This window comes from Motacilla alba, chromosome 4 (genome assembly GCF_015832195.1).
Source record: "Motacilla alba alba isolate MOTALB_02 chromosome 4, Motacilla_alba_V1.0_pri, whole genome shotgun sequence".
In the NCBI taxonomy this organism is placed as follows: domain Eukaryota; kingdom Metazoa; phylum Chordata; class Aves; order Passeriformes; family Motacillidae; genus Motacilla; species Motacilla alba.
The window spans coordinates 35326647-35342339 of NC_052019.1; the positions used below are offsets into that span (position 1 = coordinate 35326647).

At 33.6% G+C, this 15693-nt stretch overlaps 1 protein-coding gene across 2 annotated transcripts in view; it reads left to right on the forward strand.

Moving 5' to 3' along the window:
• The window catches only part of GLRA3 (glycine receptor alpha 3), an 87576-nt gene that overhangs the window by 13102 nt on the left and 58781 nt on the right, over window positions 1–15693 (forward strand). For both annotated transcript variants that reach the window (XM_038135466.1, XM_038135465.1), the window contains exons 2-3: window positions 8178–8305; window positions 13545–13612. In XM_038135466.1, coding sequence (XP_037991394.1) covers window positions 8178–8305; window positions 13545–13612 — 196 coding nt within the window. The remainder of the gene's footprint in view (window positions 1–8177; window positions 8306–13544; window positions 13613–15693) is intronic.

Consider the following 15693-nt stretch of genomic DNA (forward strand, 5'->3'; position numbering starts at 1 on the left):
TGACAGATTATTTAATATGTCATTTTCAGTACTGGATCCATGCAGCTGTGACCCCGTGACATAGCTCCTGGCTTTCCAGAATGGCCCTGGATTTTCATAAATAAATATTGCTGGTGAATGGCCTCCAATTGGAAAAGTCTGTTTGTCTTTTATTTTCAATGAAGCATTTTAATTTTCAGTAAAAAGGTTGGGTTTAAATTTTATTGAAATTAAAAAAACAATTGCTTAAAAATTTTTTATCCTGTCTTCTGAATTCCCACTCCACAATTTTTGCTAATCTTTAAGGTTCCCAAATTTAAAATTCTTTATTGCAGAAAAACACAGAGACTTGTAGTTCTCTTCTGACACAACTATCTCAGTCAGTTTAAACACATCACACCTTAAAAGAATAGCTGTGCCATGCCACTTAACTGAACAAATGCATTTCAGTGATAAACTGTGCAAAAATTTGGAAAAACCTTAGCCTTATCTCCAAAAATCAAACAAATTAGAATTTTTATGCTTTACATTAATGTATTACATTTTTTGGTGTAAAATTGAAGGCAGTTTTTGTCTTTCTAAAAATAGCAGGGTTTATTTTTGTAAAAACAAGGAAAACACTCTAATTTGGATGGGCTTGAGGCCTTCAGTAATCAGTCTTGCTTTATTTTTTTTTTTTTATTTTATTTTAAGCTGTCACATGCTGGAACATTCTACTCTCAAAAAGGGGGTTTTGTTCAGGTTTATGTACCTCTTGACTAATGCATGCAAATTCTGCTTACTATAAACTGATCTTGTTAGTCCTTTACCTACTTAATTAGTAGATCAGATAGTTAGAGACATTACCATTACAAAAAAAGCCATTTTTTGTACCATTACAAAAATGCTTCTGACCTCATCAAATTAAAAGCTTGGTTTCCCCATTAATTCTACCGAATGTATTTGATGAAGTTCTGTATTGCTCAGAAGAGGCTTTGAATGCTTTCTTTGTATCACAAAATCTTATTGCTAAAGTTTTCAAAGTGCAAGACACCATCAGATCCAACACCACCAATTAGAGGATCATTTCCTTCCTAACAGACTTCTTTAATTACATGGTTACACTGAATATTTTTTGTTTTAAAAGCTGATGAATTACCATTACTTACAGCTGTAGAATCAAGGAGACTAGTAATGAGATTAATTCACCTAACCATTGCTGGTGAACCAGTGAATAAGTACCACTAGACTAATTTACTGAAATGCTTTTGTGTACCAATGGATGTGACATGCAATTAAATGCATATTTGCTGCAGATTTTTGCTTCCCTTCTAAGGATGTAATTAATTTCTTTGAGCTTCTCTGGGAAGCATTTTAATATGAAGTGCATTAAAAACATTCAGACATCAGCTGGAGAGAATGGACCACAAACACAACATCCAATTGCTCCAGGGGTTTGGCCACACTTGCTGTCTGAGAGAATAAGTTAAATAAGGGAATGAAAGACCTACTGGACCATCACAACGCGTGTAGCGGCACTGTAGTATGCATTGTAAGATGAAATGCAAACCTTCTACCCCTCTGAATGACTAAAATGGATTGTGTTTGAGACAAAATTAGTAATTTATGATCAGATGAAAAGAATCCCCAAGGATTGGTGTTGATGTAAGATTTTCAAGAAAAATTGCATCAGTAGTTTACCTATGGAAGGGAGAAAATGAACTTAGAATATAATTCAAAGATAATTTGTATAAATTGTGTTCAAAAGTAAGTCTGTGAGACTCTGGAGACTACACTCAGGCTAATTTGGATAAATGAGTGAATTGTCCTAAACTGGACTTGGAAACACCTCTCTAGGAAGTTTCTAGTGCAAGGTATAATTACAGCACACCATATTCTTTCTCTGCCTCTGTCACCTCCCTGTAGCAGCAGCAAAACGAGAAGACTCAGCAAATGGTGTAAGATGTAATTTCTTACTTCCCTTTTGTGGATACTGTTCTTATTAAGCCCTTCTGGAATGATACAATCTTTTTTATACAAATGCTGGTGGTAGTCCCCAACTGTTTTTCTTCAATATTTTCAAACAAGTATATATTTTTTAAGGCTGAAATCAATTTTTAATACCCCACCTTGAAGATGAATGTTTAAATGAGGGAAATCAGCAAAAACCAGCACTTTCTGCAGTACAAGAATGATAAATCTCAAAGGTAGTAGGCCTGAAATTACATTTGAAAATATACTTTTTAAAATAAAGCACTTTCTTATGAAAAGTTTCTTTCCTTTGTTTATGCTTTGGTAAAAATGTGCAGAAGGTTAGGATAGATAGACACAACTTAGAGGTAGAACACAGTAGTTCTTCAGGAAAAAAAAAAGGCATGGGAAAGCAGTATGATTTTTTCAGCCTTAAATGTTTTAGAGAAGGAAACATTTGTGGAGATTGTACATGCCCTTTGAAGAGTTTTTCTAATAATTTTCTTTTGGAGGAAGAGAAGAGAAAATGTTCTCTCACAAACATTCCTACTTTAAACAGACATTTCTGGAGCACAGATTCATGGCCCATGCTTTATCTTGGTAGCTAAATTGCCAGCTGATAGATGAGACCTCCCATTTAAATTCTGTAGATTTTGGTGCTCTGGCTGTATAGCTGTGTTAACTATATTTTTTTCAGACTTCTGTAACAGCAAATATTTTAAAAACATAAAGAATCAATAATAATGTAAACATATTCTCAGGAGAGGATTAAAAAATAGCTGAATCCCATCACCTTCAATCACAATCACACATGTCACAGCATCCTAAGGCCTAGCTCCACCCTGAAACAACAGGGCTATCTCTCTCTGCTCAAAGTGTTAAACTATTCCATAACGGAAATGTTTCAGTGGTTGAAAGTTTTTTAATTTTGATTTAAGTTTATTCCTGGCAATTTCATACCCATTTGTTTTTTATTTTTCATGACAACATTATAGTTTAGCATACAATTCTTTATTCTTTGCAGGTGCATGTCATAGACAGAATATTTGCCTCTCTTTTTCCTAGTTGTGGTCAACCTCTGATTCTTTAAGTTGCTTCTTGTTTATGGGCAGCTCAAGTTCACTTTCGCTTCCGGAGCTCAAGTTCCTACTATGCAAGGAGCTGATGTTCATACAACTGCTTAGTAAGTCAAATACCCAGCTGTGAAAGGAATTGAGCAAGATGAGCCAACATTACAGCTGTAACTTTCAAACCTCATTACAGCAACTGCAAGCCTGCAACCCAACCCCTGTGTAGAAGGACACAGAAGAGAAGACATCATTTCACACTTGGAACTATGCTCATTGCTTCCCTTCCTTAAGCTCCTCAAATCAATCAAGTGCCTTTTGACAGTCTGAAGATTTCACCATGAGATTTGTAATACTTAATTTGAACTTAGCCTGCTTTTCTATATATTAGAATTAATTCCTTTTCACCAAGCTAGCCATATATGAAGAACAATACCTTATATTTTTATTAAATTGTTTCATCCAGAAAGCTGTATTGTCTTAGTTGGTACAGTCTGATCTTCTGTTAAGTTATTAAATTGTGTGTCCAAATTCCTTTGAATTTGTCCAACCAACTCTCATTGGTTTTTCTTCTGCCTTTCCTTTTTAGATAAATGTCCAGCATTTTCTCCTGTCTTGAGATATTCATACACTTCAATCAAGCTATTTTTTCTTTCTTCTTTTTTGATAAACTAAGAAGATTAAGCTCCTAAAGTCTCTTACTTGAAGCAAATTTCCCTAACTCTCAGGTCATGGTTTAGTGGCTTTGTTCAGTACCTTTCCAAATGCTTTAATGTCCTTTTAAAACTCGGACATGGAATTTGATGCAACATCCCAGAACTGGTCTCATTAATATCGTATAAAATAATAAGTGACCTTCATGCTTCTACTCACTCTCTCAATCTTTCCGCACCACTGGATAACACAGTAGCTCAGTGAGAACTTCACCACAACAGTGCTGACTTGTTGAGGAATTCTGAGTCCTTCACTGCTTTCTCCAACTCTGCCCACATTCACAATTCATACATCTCTTAATATCCTTCCTCTAATTGTTTTAAACTCTCCTACTTAAATGGGCTTACTTCAGGAAAGAGGTTGTTTTCTTCACATCATCAGAATTTATGTCTCTGTCAATTCTTCTTGCATGTCTTAGTTTTAAACCATCAATTGCTTTGCATTTTCTTTCCAGATTACAGATTATAGATCGCTGAACACCATTCTTCCAAGTAGCTTGCTTTTTCAAATTTAGGATGTGGTAGCTGATCTAGAGAAGCTGCATCTTGTCTGTGTCAGGCTGCTTCTTAGTCTCTAACATTTATATCCCATTTGAAATATTTTCAGCTTGACCTAACAGTTTCTGATTCAAATATGACTTTTGGTAGGTAAAGTACCTGTGATTTAGGAGAGATTCCTATCTCAGTGATTGAAATTCCAACTTGACAGGCTTCAAGGCATTGATGCAAAGCTCAGCTGTCCTCACATTTTAGGTGAAAAAATAAGTTAATGGACAGAATAGACCAGAGACAGGAGGAATTATAGTCCTTGTGATTCTAATTTTTTCTGGTCTTGTCTGGTGTTGTGTGACATCTTATTTGAAACAAAAATTCTTACCCTAAGTTTTGATGGTGTAAATTTGTCTGGTCACAAATAATTTTTGAATGAATCTTTTGACATTTTCAATTTTTTTTCTTGATTCTTTTCCACAACTTCAGTTATCAAATTTCAATTGTTTTTGAAGGCTTAATTGACATTTTTAAGATGTTCAGGATACATCCAGGAAATTGAAGTCAAGTACTGTTCTAAGTCTGAAATTGGAAAATAGTATAAATCCTTATAACTGTTAGTAATATTTGCCAATTCCTCATAGGAACAACTCAGAATCACTACTGGGGAGAGCATTCTTGTTGGTAATTTTTCCTCATAAAATATGAACAGACCAGAAGACTGTCAGGTTATAATCTCTCTCCAATAAAAAACTTCAGCAATGAGAAGCTTCTACTTCTGAAAAAGGGTACAGCTTTCTTTCTCAGTCTTTTAAAGTCACATTATAACTTTATGTTAAACTCAAGTCCATTGTACCTTGCTGATATTAAAATTCTTGCGGATATTAAATTCCTATAATTCCGCCTGTTAGAAAATGCATGTACAAATTCTTTAAAGAACTGTGACAGGTCAGACTGAATTCCCTCTGGAGGCACGCAAAGCCATTCCTGGACTTATGCAATAGTTGTGTATCAAGGACGAAGCTGTGTGCATTATTAACACTAAAAGGAGCTCAATTCTTAGTTCATGGAAGGAGTAAACCCTCCTCTAACCCCTTAGCCAGAGGCCTAGCTTTCAGATGCAGTGTGCAATAAAACTGAAGAGCCCTTACAATGCAGAATAAATTTTTATATTGATCTAGAAACAGAAAATCCCTTCCTAAAATCCAGTGCTTTACTTGCGTTTTACTACATTATCAAGTCTAGCTCCTTTTTAACTAGACGAGTATTCCACATGTCAGCTTTGACTGATGAAAGTTTTATTTGTCCAACAGTATTCTTGAAATGCATATTTTCAATAAAAGTTAAATCAAAAGGGCATAATTCTGCAGAACTCAAACAGCTTTTTCTCATTACACCCCAAGCTTAGTAAAAGAGAAAACATTCCTTGAAGAAATATTTAGTTACAAATTACAACTGACTTTTGAGATAAAACTTGTTTATACAAAGGTATTAATTATGCTGAATGTATTCTTTCCATAAGCAGGCATTAAATTATTCAAGATACTCTGAGACTTAAAATTGACTAATGAAATCACATATTAATGATGCCATCATATGAAAAGGTAAATGTCACTTTGAGAAAATCCATAGTCACAGCAATTACTATTTTTCCCAGTTAGCATTAGTTACCCTTATTTAAAATTACTTTATTCCATGGCAAAGCAAGAGCTGCAAGTAAAACAAAGAAAGATTTACAAAAATTTCATTGAAGTAAAAAAAGAGCAAAGAAACAAATTCTTCCTTTCCAGCAAATGATATTCAAGCAAGCAATGGGCCTTTCTATATTTGAGTTCTAGATAATTTACGTATATTAAGAATAAAAATATAGGATTGTATATCCCGTGGTATAGAAATTTCAAATACCTAAAGAATAGAAATATAAATTCCTTACAGAAGACTACTAGAAAGAAATCTAAGTGTTGAAGTGTATACACTAAGTGTATACACACAGTAATTTGCTTCTCCCGCCTTCCAAGTAGATAATACCCAACAAAGGGTAATCTGACTCTTGTATTTTATATGCTTTATAGACACTAGTGATGCTTTACAGAAACAGTAATCACTACAAGCTGTAATAATGTGAGGAATCAGATCCATTCAGAATGATTGATAATGAAAATTACGTCAATAGGATGATTTCAAACTGAACTATAAAAAGAATATGTTGAATACTTACTTTCTCAGAAAAGGAAATACATTCTGCAGCTCTGGGAAGAAATAAAGAACTAGGTTAGCTATTGAAAGAGAGTAAAGAAACATTTTTTTACTGAAAGAGATACCAAAATATTGAAAACAATTTAGAAATATCCAACATTTTAACAATTTGTGAACAATTTAAGAATATACAAATCAACTTCCACATAGAATAGAATAAACACTTGTTAAGAAAATAAACTCAAGGATAAAATTTAACTTTCTGATTTAGTATTACAACTAAAAGACTTAATTTCCATTTTTAATTAAAATATGAGCAAACCATACATTCTAGAGGCTTCTATGTTCACATTCTATGTGTGCCCAAATTTGTAATTCTCAAGGACTAATATGAATTTTTTTTTTATTTAAGATAATAAATCCAAATTTCAGACTTGAAGACAAAAATTTTAGCAGACCATCTAAATTGAAGTTTCTATAAAATGTAACTTTTAACATCCTGGGTAAAAGAGTCTTGGAAAGAAAGAAATTACCTTCTCAGTCTGCACTCCACATGACCTCTGCATACACACATACCTGTGTGGAATTTTTCCATTTTGATATTCCATCCATTGTTAAGAAGCAAAATTTAGCATGGGTTTTTATGAGTCAGAAAAGTACTAAAGGTTTTACATTATTCCCTCTGTTTACATCTAAACAAAAACATATTTAAGTGGTTCTAAAAGAGTGAATTGATATGGAGACAATGACTTGGGTAAGTAAAAGAGGTTTAAGTCCTTCTGTAATGGATTTTTGACTTTAATTTAGTACAAACACACAAAGCTATTGATCTTTTTTGAGACTCCAAAAGCCACAACTGGTTTCCATTGCACCGTGTATCACAATATTACTCAAAATTTATGTCTTTTCTGACTGTTATTTTTTCCAGTGTGTTAGACAGCAGTCAAGAGTTGTTCCACAAAACAAAAAATTATCCTTTGGGTCCCATGGCTGATCACTACTCTGCTCTCTTAGCATGTGCAGAACACAATTTAGAATGTTAGTGGGAGTTTTGCATGCATATGAAGAGGAAGCTATAGAAGATGGCATTTGACATGTGGCCCTGAGAAGAAAAGTTTGCCTTAAAATAATTTCTTCAGTAAGTCATCAGGGTTTTGGTTTGGATTTTTTTTAACCAACTGCAGCAGTAACTTTTGTTTTAACAGGAAATAAAAGTCGAAGTCAATGTTAAATATCTCCTGCCAAGAGATTGATCTGTTTTATTATGGTTACCTATCAACATAAAACAAAAATTGGTGATAGTAGTATTATTCTAATCAAGTCCTTAGTACTTTTTTTTTTCTTTTGATCCAGGCTTCTATTACAGCACACCCAGTTAAAACAGATCAGTCTCAGAATAGACTCCAAAACAGACCATTCCACATATGCAGCTACTTCTGTAGATGACATTATTTAACTCTGTGATAATGAAATTGATTACTGCTGACTGAAAGTGTTATTAATCTTCAGAAGTTCTGAGGAAAAAGTAACCTGTAACTGTACAGCATAGCAGAATAAAATGCATGTATTAAATTACAGATATAGAAAGAACTTACTGTTTGAATTTCTGTACTACTACTGTTTTTGAAGCACTAACTAGCTTGGAAGACTGTCTCAGCTTTCCTGTTTTCCTGTTCTTACAAAAATGAACTATGATTGACTAAATAAAATGAAAGTTTTGCTAACAAAACTTCTAACAAATTTTTTTTTGTTTGCTTGTTTGTTTGTTTTTCCTGGCTGTTAGCTTGGTAGCCACAAAGGAAACAGACAGTGCAAGATCTCGTAGCATGCCAATGTCGCCATCCGATTTCCTGGATAAGCTAATGGGTAGGATGTCAGGCTATGATGCGAGGATCAGACCAAATTTCAAAGGTAATTTCACAACTAAACTTTCAGGTTTTCAGTATGTCAGTATTACTGCTCACAAAAATGCTATTTCTGAAACAAATATGAAAACTAAGAGGTACATTCAATGAAAAAAAAAAAGTGGCCTTCTTTTGCCTTTCTTTTGTATGTGTGGCAGTTCATTTCAGTAGCAGTACACTCTACACCTGCCACTTTCACAGCTGCCCAATTGCAGACATTTAGTAAATATACCTTATCCTTAGATTTGAATTGTCTTATGATTTGTTAATTTCTTTCATTTTCTGAAATGCTTCCTGATGGATTCAGATTCCTACTGTGGATTGCCATACCATGAAACATTACGGAAAGCAGGCTGTGTGAAAGATTGGCCAAATCTTCATATCTGTCTGGTTCTAAAGAGTGACATTGATCATCACATTGACCAATGTCTAATGACATTGATCATCAAACTCAAGACAGCTTATCTTAGTTACCAATTCTACCCCCAAATATATTCCTCCTTCCTGGGCCCCATTTGTGCCTTGAAATGCCAAAAGAACCATCTTTCCTCTTGTTTTTTAGCCAGTTCTCCACTGAAATTTTAAGTTCTCAATACATGGAATTTTGTCTTGGCATGTGCCTTTTATGCACTTATCACAAAGGAGATTAAATTAAAACAAAGCAGATTCAAAGGCTGAAACAGTTTGAAAATGGAATGACTACATCTTCTGAGGGTCTTAGCATATTATTCAGACTCAGGCACATTGGAGTATTTAATGAAGGATTACACAAACTATATTTTTATATGAATATGCAAAGTATCATACAGACAAAGGCCAGCCATTCAAACTTTCATAGTCTGGGAAGTTTAGATAAATTTGACTATTCTTTTTTTTGAAAACAAGGAGATCCAATGTTATAGTGGAACCATATTTAACTCCATTACTGAATTTTTAAACAAGGTATCAGTCTTTAAATTACCCAGAATAAAGTTTTGAAAGAACAAACCTATTGTGATTAAAAATTATATTATTCTTAATTTGCCTTAGTTGCTTTGTTCTATGCCTATCTTCTTGAGTCCAAGAGATTCTCTTAGCTCTAATATTTCACATAAGCCTCATATAAGGCTTTACTCCATGTTTACTACAAAAATTCTCCTTCAAGCTGGCAGTGCTTTCTCCTCTAAGTCATCTGTCACTGCCTTTCCATCTTAATTCTTATTCAGCAAGAAATGTTATAATTTTTTGACATCTCCAAGTTCCAGAAACTTAAGTGGTTTTGACTCTAAAGCCACTGCCATGTGCTGGTTTTACCAGAATTTGCTCAGTCTGATTCATAAGGACCATGAAAGAGATTTGTCAGATTACTTCCTCATCAGCAAACCATAAACAGTTGGTTGTGTATATACAAACTTGTTACCCAGGATTTACTGCAGCTGGAAATGCTTTGCTCTTTTTTAAGTTAGCGGTGCTGATATTTCTCAGGAAATTATAAACTTGCACTGGAATTTCAAACACATCTCTATATGATTTGGGGATTGAATTTTATAGTTTGTCATGGACAACATCCAATCACAATCTTCTGATGGGGCAACAGTGAAGAACAGGCAGATGGTTTAGAGATTACGAAATTAAATGCAGTACTTCTTGAAAGTATAATTCAAAGGATTTAGAGCTTTGTTTTGTAACTATTGAAACTTAAAGAGACAAAACCTAATTTGACGTTGTTCCTTTTCAAAAAGTGCGCATTCTAAATCTTCTGGACAGCTATGCAGTTTGAACAGATCTGCCCAGAACGATTCAGGCCTACCACTAAGAATAAGTATCTCCTTAAGTGACTTTGCCACTTTTTGGTTAGTTTTAGTACTCCTACAAGTGCTGGGGCTTCATGCCTTTTTGAGGTTTTAAATTGATGATAGCTTAAAAGAAAGAGAGTAAGTACTAAGACAACTCAGACATTAAAGACATTTTAAATCATTTTTTAAATTCCTATGCAGACAAGATTTTTAATTACTGATTTTATTCATAATTAATCTTGGTCAAGAAGACAAAATTATATATTTTTTCTTTGTGGTCTGCTTTTGGATATGGAATACTGCATATGAGTTATTGTTCAAAAAATATAATAGGGAAGACATGGTGTTTATTCAGCTATGGAATGCGTCAGGAAATGGAGAATCATTGTAAAAGCTTTGTTCCAGTTAGAATTTATTCTTTTTTTTAATGTTACATCAAACCTATAGTAAAATGCTTCTCTTACTCAGTGTTCACATTGTAGATGATATCTATTCCTGCAGGTATGGAAAATAATTCATTGACTTTTAAATTTGAACACAATTATGTAACTTAGATGTAAAAAATGTAAATATTAAAGTAAAAATTTGGGCATTTATATAGGAAAATGCAAAGTATTACTTGCCCTGAAAATGGCAAAAATTTTTCAGCAATCATTAGTTTAGAAGCTTTGAAAACCAGGACTTAATTGAAAAAGAAAATAAAATTTAGTTACATATGCTCTCCTGATCCCTTCTGGAAGCTGTTTATATTTTTGGCCTTTTCATTATTTTCTGGCAATAAAACCTTTGTTTTTTGGAATATTAAAAAGATTTTTTTTGTTTGCTTTAAATTTGCTGATTATTTTACTGATTTTATTGCCATGACATACTAAGACATGGAGAAATATTACCTCTTTTTGATCTTTACAAATGTGTGTATTTGCAGATCACTGCCTACTGTATACCTTTTCCAGTGTTTTCTACTTAAGATGGTTTTTGTGTGGCAGCTTTTCATAGAATTTTTGATCCTTTTTGACATCTTTCTCCCTAATATATAAATATATTAATTCATGTAATGTATTTATATATAATAGTAATCTGTATCTCTTATTTATAAAAGTTCTCATTATTTCTACCAGTTTGGCTTGTACAGAGGTAAGGTTTGCAGGGATAAAGTTCATGTTCATGTCCCCCACCATCATACCTGAAATCTGGAGGGGTTTTTTTTATTCAGGTTATACTTGCAGAACGTGGTACACATTTCCACTGATTACAAAATTGACACAGGTGACAGCTGACTCACAGTGGATTGTATTTCCACAATTCTGCAAAGACTTTTATAATGTCTGGATTTATATATCACCTCAGCCGGTCAGTTTGTTCCTGTTCACTTGGTCTGAAATGTCTTCTTCAGTCTTCATGTAAAATTCCAGCAGCATGGCTCTAGTATTTGACACAGCCAGCAATGGGAGACAAATGCTGCTACAAAGACTTCATTTGGCTTTTCTGCTCTGACCTTCTTCACTTCCATGGATACTTTTATACCTTAATCATCTTCTTTCAGCTTTCAGATCTTGGCAGGATTCTATTTTTAATGCCTTGTAGATAGCGATCATTGTTAGCTTTTCTGTCTCTAGTGAGTTTTAGCTCTATTTCTTTTCTGCCTCTCTTTAATCTATGTTCAACCTGCCTGAATTCCTATGTTGGAATATGACTTCCAGCTTTTACAGCTTTTCATTCATGATTCTTTTTGACCATATTCTGGGAAGTTCATTTTTACTCTCAGCACAGTGTCTTTGAGTTAACTCTAAAGCATTTGGAGGCTACTTTTAGCTTCTACTTTTGTGCCCCTTTTAACTAGTGTTAACTATTTTATTGTAATTTGAAATTAGGCATCAGAGTGTAGTGATTTAGAGCATTTTCTTAATAAAAGCAACTAAAGCAAACATATTTTAAAGTATAGTACTATTTTAACAAGATAGCATCACATCAAGTTTGAAAGGATGGCAGGTACTACAACATGGAAGTGTTTGAAAGAAAAGCTGCCTTGCAAACAAATGACTAATATGGGCAAGAAGTAAAATTTTATCCCTGACAGCTTTTAGTGACTGCCTTCATTCATGGTCCCTGCTTTTCCTTTTTCCCTTGATTCTTTTCAGGAGTTGAGCATGTAAAGCTTTTACTGAGTTTTTAGAAGTACTGGATATAGTCAACAACTCTAAATAATTAACGGTGTACCAAAGTGACTGCAAGTGCTACCTCCTTACCTGAGAATTCTGCTCCATAGGTGTAGTCTTGTGCACTGCAAAGACTGAAGTATGTGTAGAAGTGTTTTGTTAGAATTGTTGTACAGGACTTCAAAACAATTTTTGCTCTCAGAAAAGAAAGCTGGATGTTCCAAGTTCTGTCCTATTGGGAGAATTTTTAATGGACATTCTGATTCTTCAAGTATTTAATGTGAAATTTATTGGTCATGTTAGATTTTGCTAGTTGCAATCCACCAGTAGTGGCAGAGGAGTGTCTTTCTTCAGTTATACTAAAAAAGAGATATTACATAAAGATTCCTAAGACCAGTCTTCATTTTCCAGATACAGATCTCTCATTGTAAGACTGCTTACAACTACAAAAAGAATCCAGGTTCTCCAATGATGAAGTGGTTTATTGATATTAGAATACTGAGTTGTAGGAAGGTAACAAAATTGTAGGAAGGTAACAAAAAAATTGATTCTATTGGACATGGACTGAAATTGATAAGGAATAATGGAAAAATTAGCATGCTTTTCCACAATGACATTTTTAAAGTGACTTCTGGAAAATAATTTAAACCCTTTTCCATGAAGAGGCAATTTCTTGTTCAGTTATCATAATGACTGCTCTGCCACTATTGATTCTTCAAAATGCAAGATAAGACAAAACAACAGTTGACTGAGGGCCCATGGTAACAAAGAACTCAGTTATAAATGGACTCAAACATTTTGTGAATTTAAGATAAATGGGAATAGAATCTAAATGACTTTCCTGTACACAGTAGTGATAAGAGCAGCAATAATGCATTTCTTTTCCCAGTGATGACAGATAACATTGAAGGTAGAAGCTGCCTTGAGTGAAGAAAGTCACTTTTCCCCCAATTGTTGTGAGAAGTGACCTGTATTCTCACTGAAATACACACAAAATATTTTTACTATATATTTCAAACGGGATGGGGTTTTTAAAATTTTTTTTATAGAAGCATGTGTGCAGGTTTATACTGAACTTTGTTTCTGTGAGTTTTTTAATTGCTAAATGTGATCAGATAATTAGTGTACCTTTGAGAAAAATCAAAAGAAAATTATTAGAAACAATTCAATTTAATTGTGCATTTAATTAGTTGTGAATGTAGCATTATTTCTTCCAAAGTCAGTAAATATTGTTCATAATGGTTTACATTGAATTATCAATCAATAAGCAATAATTCTGGAACAGGGACTGGTGGGTTTTTTTTCTCTTTTGCAGGTCCTCCAGTTAATGTCACATGCAACATATTTATAAACAGCTTTGGATCCATTGCAGAGACAACCATGGTAAGATATTTTAACTCAGTCAATGATTGAAGTTCAACTGAAATATGAGTTCCATGAGCTCTAAACCTAGCTAGGGCTTCTTTTCACCTGGAACTCAGAGAAGAAGGAAATCCACTTCTGACAATGGAAAGTGAGAACTCCTAATTTGGCAATTGTTTTTTTTCCCCTAATAAAAATATCATTATACCATCACACGCAAGTAAAACTAAAGCCAAGGCTATTTTTTAAAATAATTTCTACCTAAGTTTTATTTGACACTTGCAATGAAATAATTAATAGATAGATATTAGTTTCAATAATGTTGCACCATCCTAACCTCAAAAGTGCTAATTCATTAAGCAGCTTTGTTAATAATATTTTTTAATTTCATCATATACAGTGTATGCTGAGATGTATACTTTATTGTAAAAGTCCTTCTTCCATAGAGTTATTGCATTGAAATAATAGAAATTACTAAAACTTTGAACTGGTATATAAAATCTTGAATAAAAAGAAGTTTCATTGCATGCTTTTTTATATACACTTAAAATTTGTCTACTAATGAAAGACAGATGACACAGTACAAAAAGATGAGATTTTAATAAAATAAGGAGAAGAGGTTGGGGTGTAAAGGTAGCAAAACTAGATATTGAACTGTGAATTGATGAGAACCCCCAGAATAATCTCACTAAAAGGTGAAACATATGCTAGTAACTTGGAGTATACAATCACTAAAATTCAGCATGGGGCGATATTGGCATTCCTTCTCTCTACAAGTGTTTCACATTTGTTTGAAGAAAGGTATAAACACCTCTTTAAAAACAGTGACGTAGTAATTTTGGAGCAAAGTGGGTTAAAATACTGAGAGATGACCGAACAACTGTGGGAGTTTGTAAGATCCAAATATGTAAAATACTCGGAAATCCCAACAATTTCAGGAGTCAGGGTATGTACTTGGAATGACAGAACTGAATTGATATAGCAAAAAAAGGAAAAAAAAATAACCCAAACCAACAAAAACCTACCAAAAAACCCTAATGTAACCAAGGACCTGTAGTTAGAAAAACAAAAAGAAAAATTAATATAGTCAAATACTTATACCCCCTATCTCCAAGTGATATTAACAACTGCCTGTTCTTCACCTATCTTGGAACATAATAGTAGATATTACTAAGAGAGGTAGATGATTTTTTTTTCAGATAGCAAATGACTTTAATTTGTATTTGGGGGCCTTTCCAGATTGCAAATCCCTAACAGATTGACAGGGCATCTAGAGAGATTTATTCAGGTTCAATCAGAGGATTAAGCAATACCCACATGATTAGAATAGTGTTCCACAGCTACTTCCTAATGTCTGGATGAGTGAATCTGGTCCAAAAGAGGAGACAGACCACAAGGTCAGTAAAGTTCAAAGACCTAGCCACTCGATTGCTATATAAAGGAGATATACCAAACTAGAGTTGTTACCACACAAAAATTGTCCTGAGTTTGGGAAGAGGATGACCAAGTTCACATCTCAATTGGATTTTCTCTCCAAAAACCAGAGAATTTTAAACATTTCCCTTCAGTGCAACTCAGTTAAGTTAGTACAATATTTCTATTTTATAATCAAACTGCATTCTGCTCTGTGTTACCTCAAAAGCAAATTGAAACGGTCAAGGTAGACAATGACCTGGTCTGTAATAAATAGTTCCAGGTAATGTAATATATTACAAAAAATACCAAACCTGGTCAGAACCACAAGGTTTGTCATTCTCTTATTTTCATGCATTCAGAAACTGAATATTTAAGCACAACATTGACCTTCATGATACTTGTGTTCTGTTTAAAATGTTTTCACTGACATAGCTCAAAACAGACTTCTACTTATTGTCAGCAGCTGATGATCTCTCAGAGACTCAATTCTTTCTTTGCAGAAGAGCAAATGCTTTTGTCTAGATAGGACTTTCAATGGTGTGCTTTATTAGCTTTTTTTCTCTGCTGATGGTGAACTTGTAAAGAACTTGAAAATCTTTCTACCTTTAAATGACAATGAAAGCAATCTTGCATTCTTTCACAAACTGAATTTTTAACCTTATTTAATTCACTGCAGTTCAGTATGT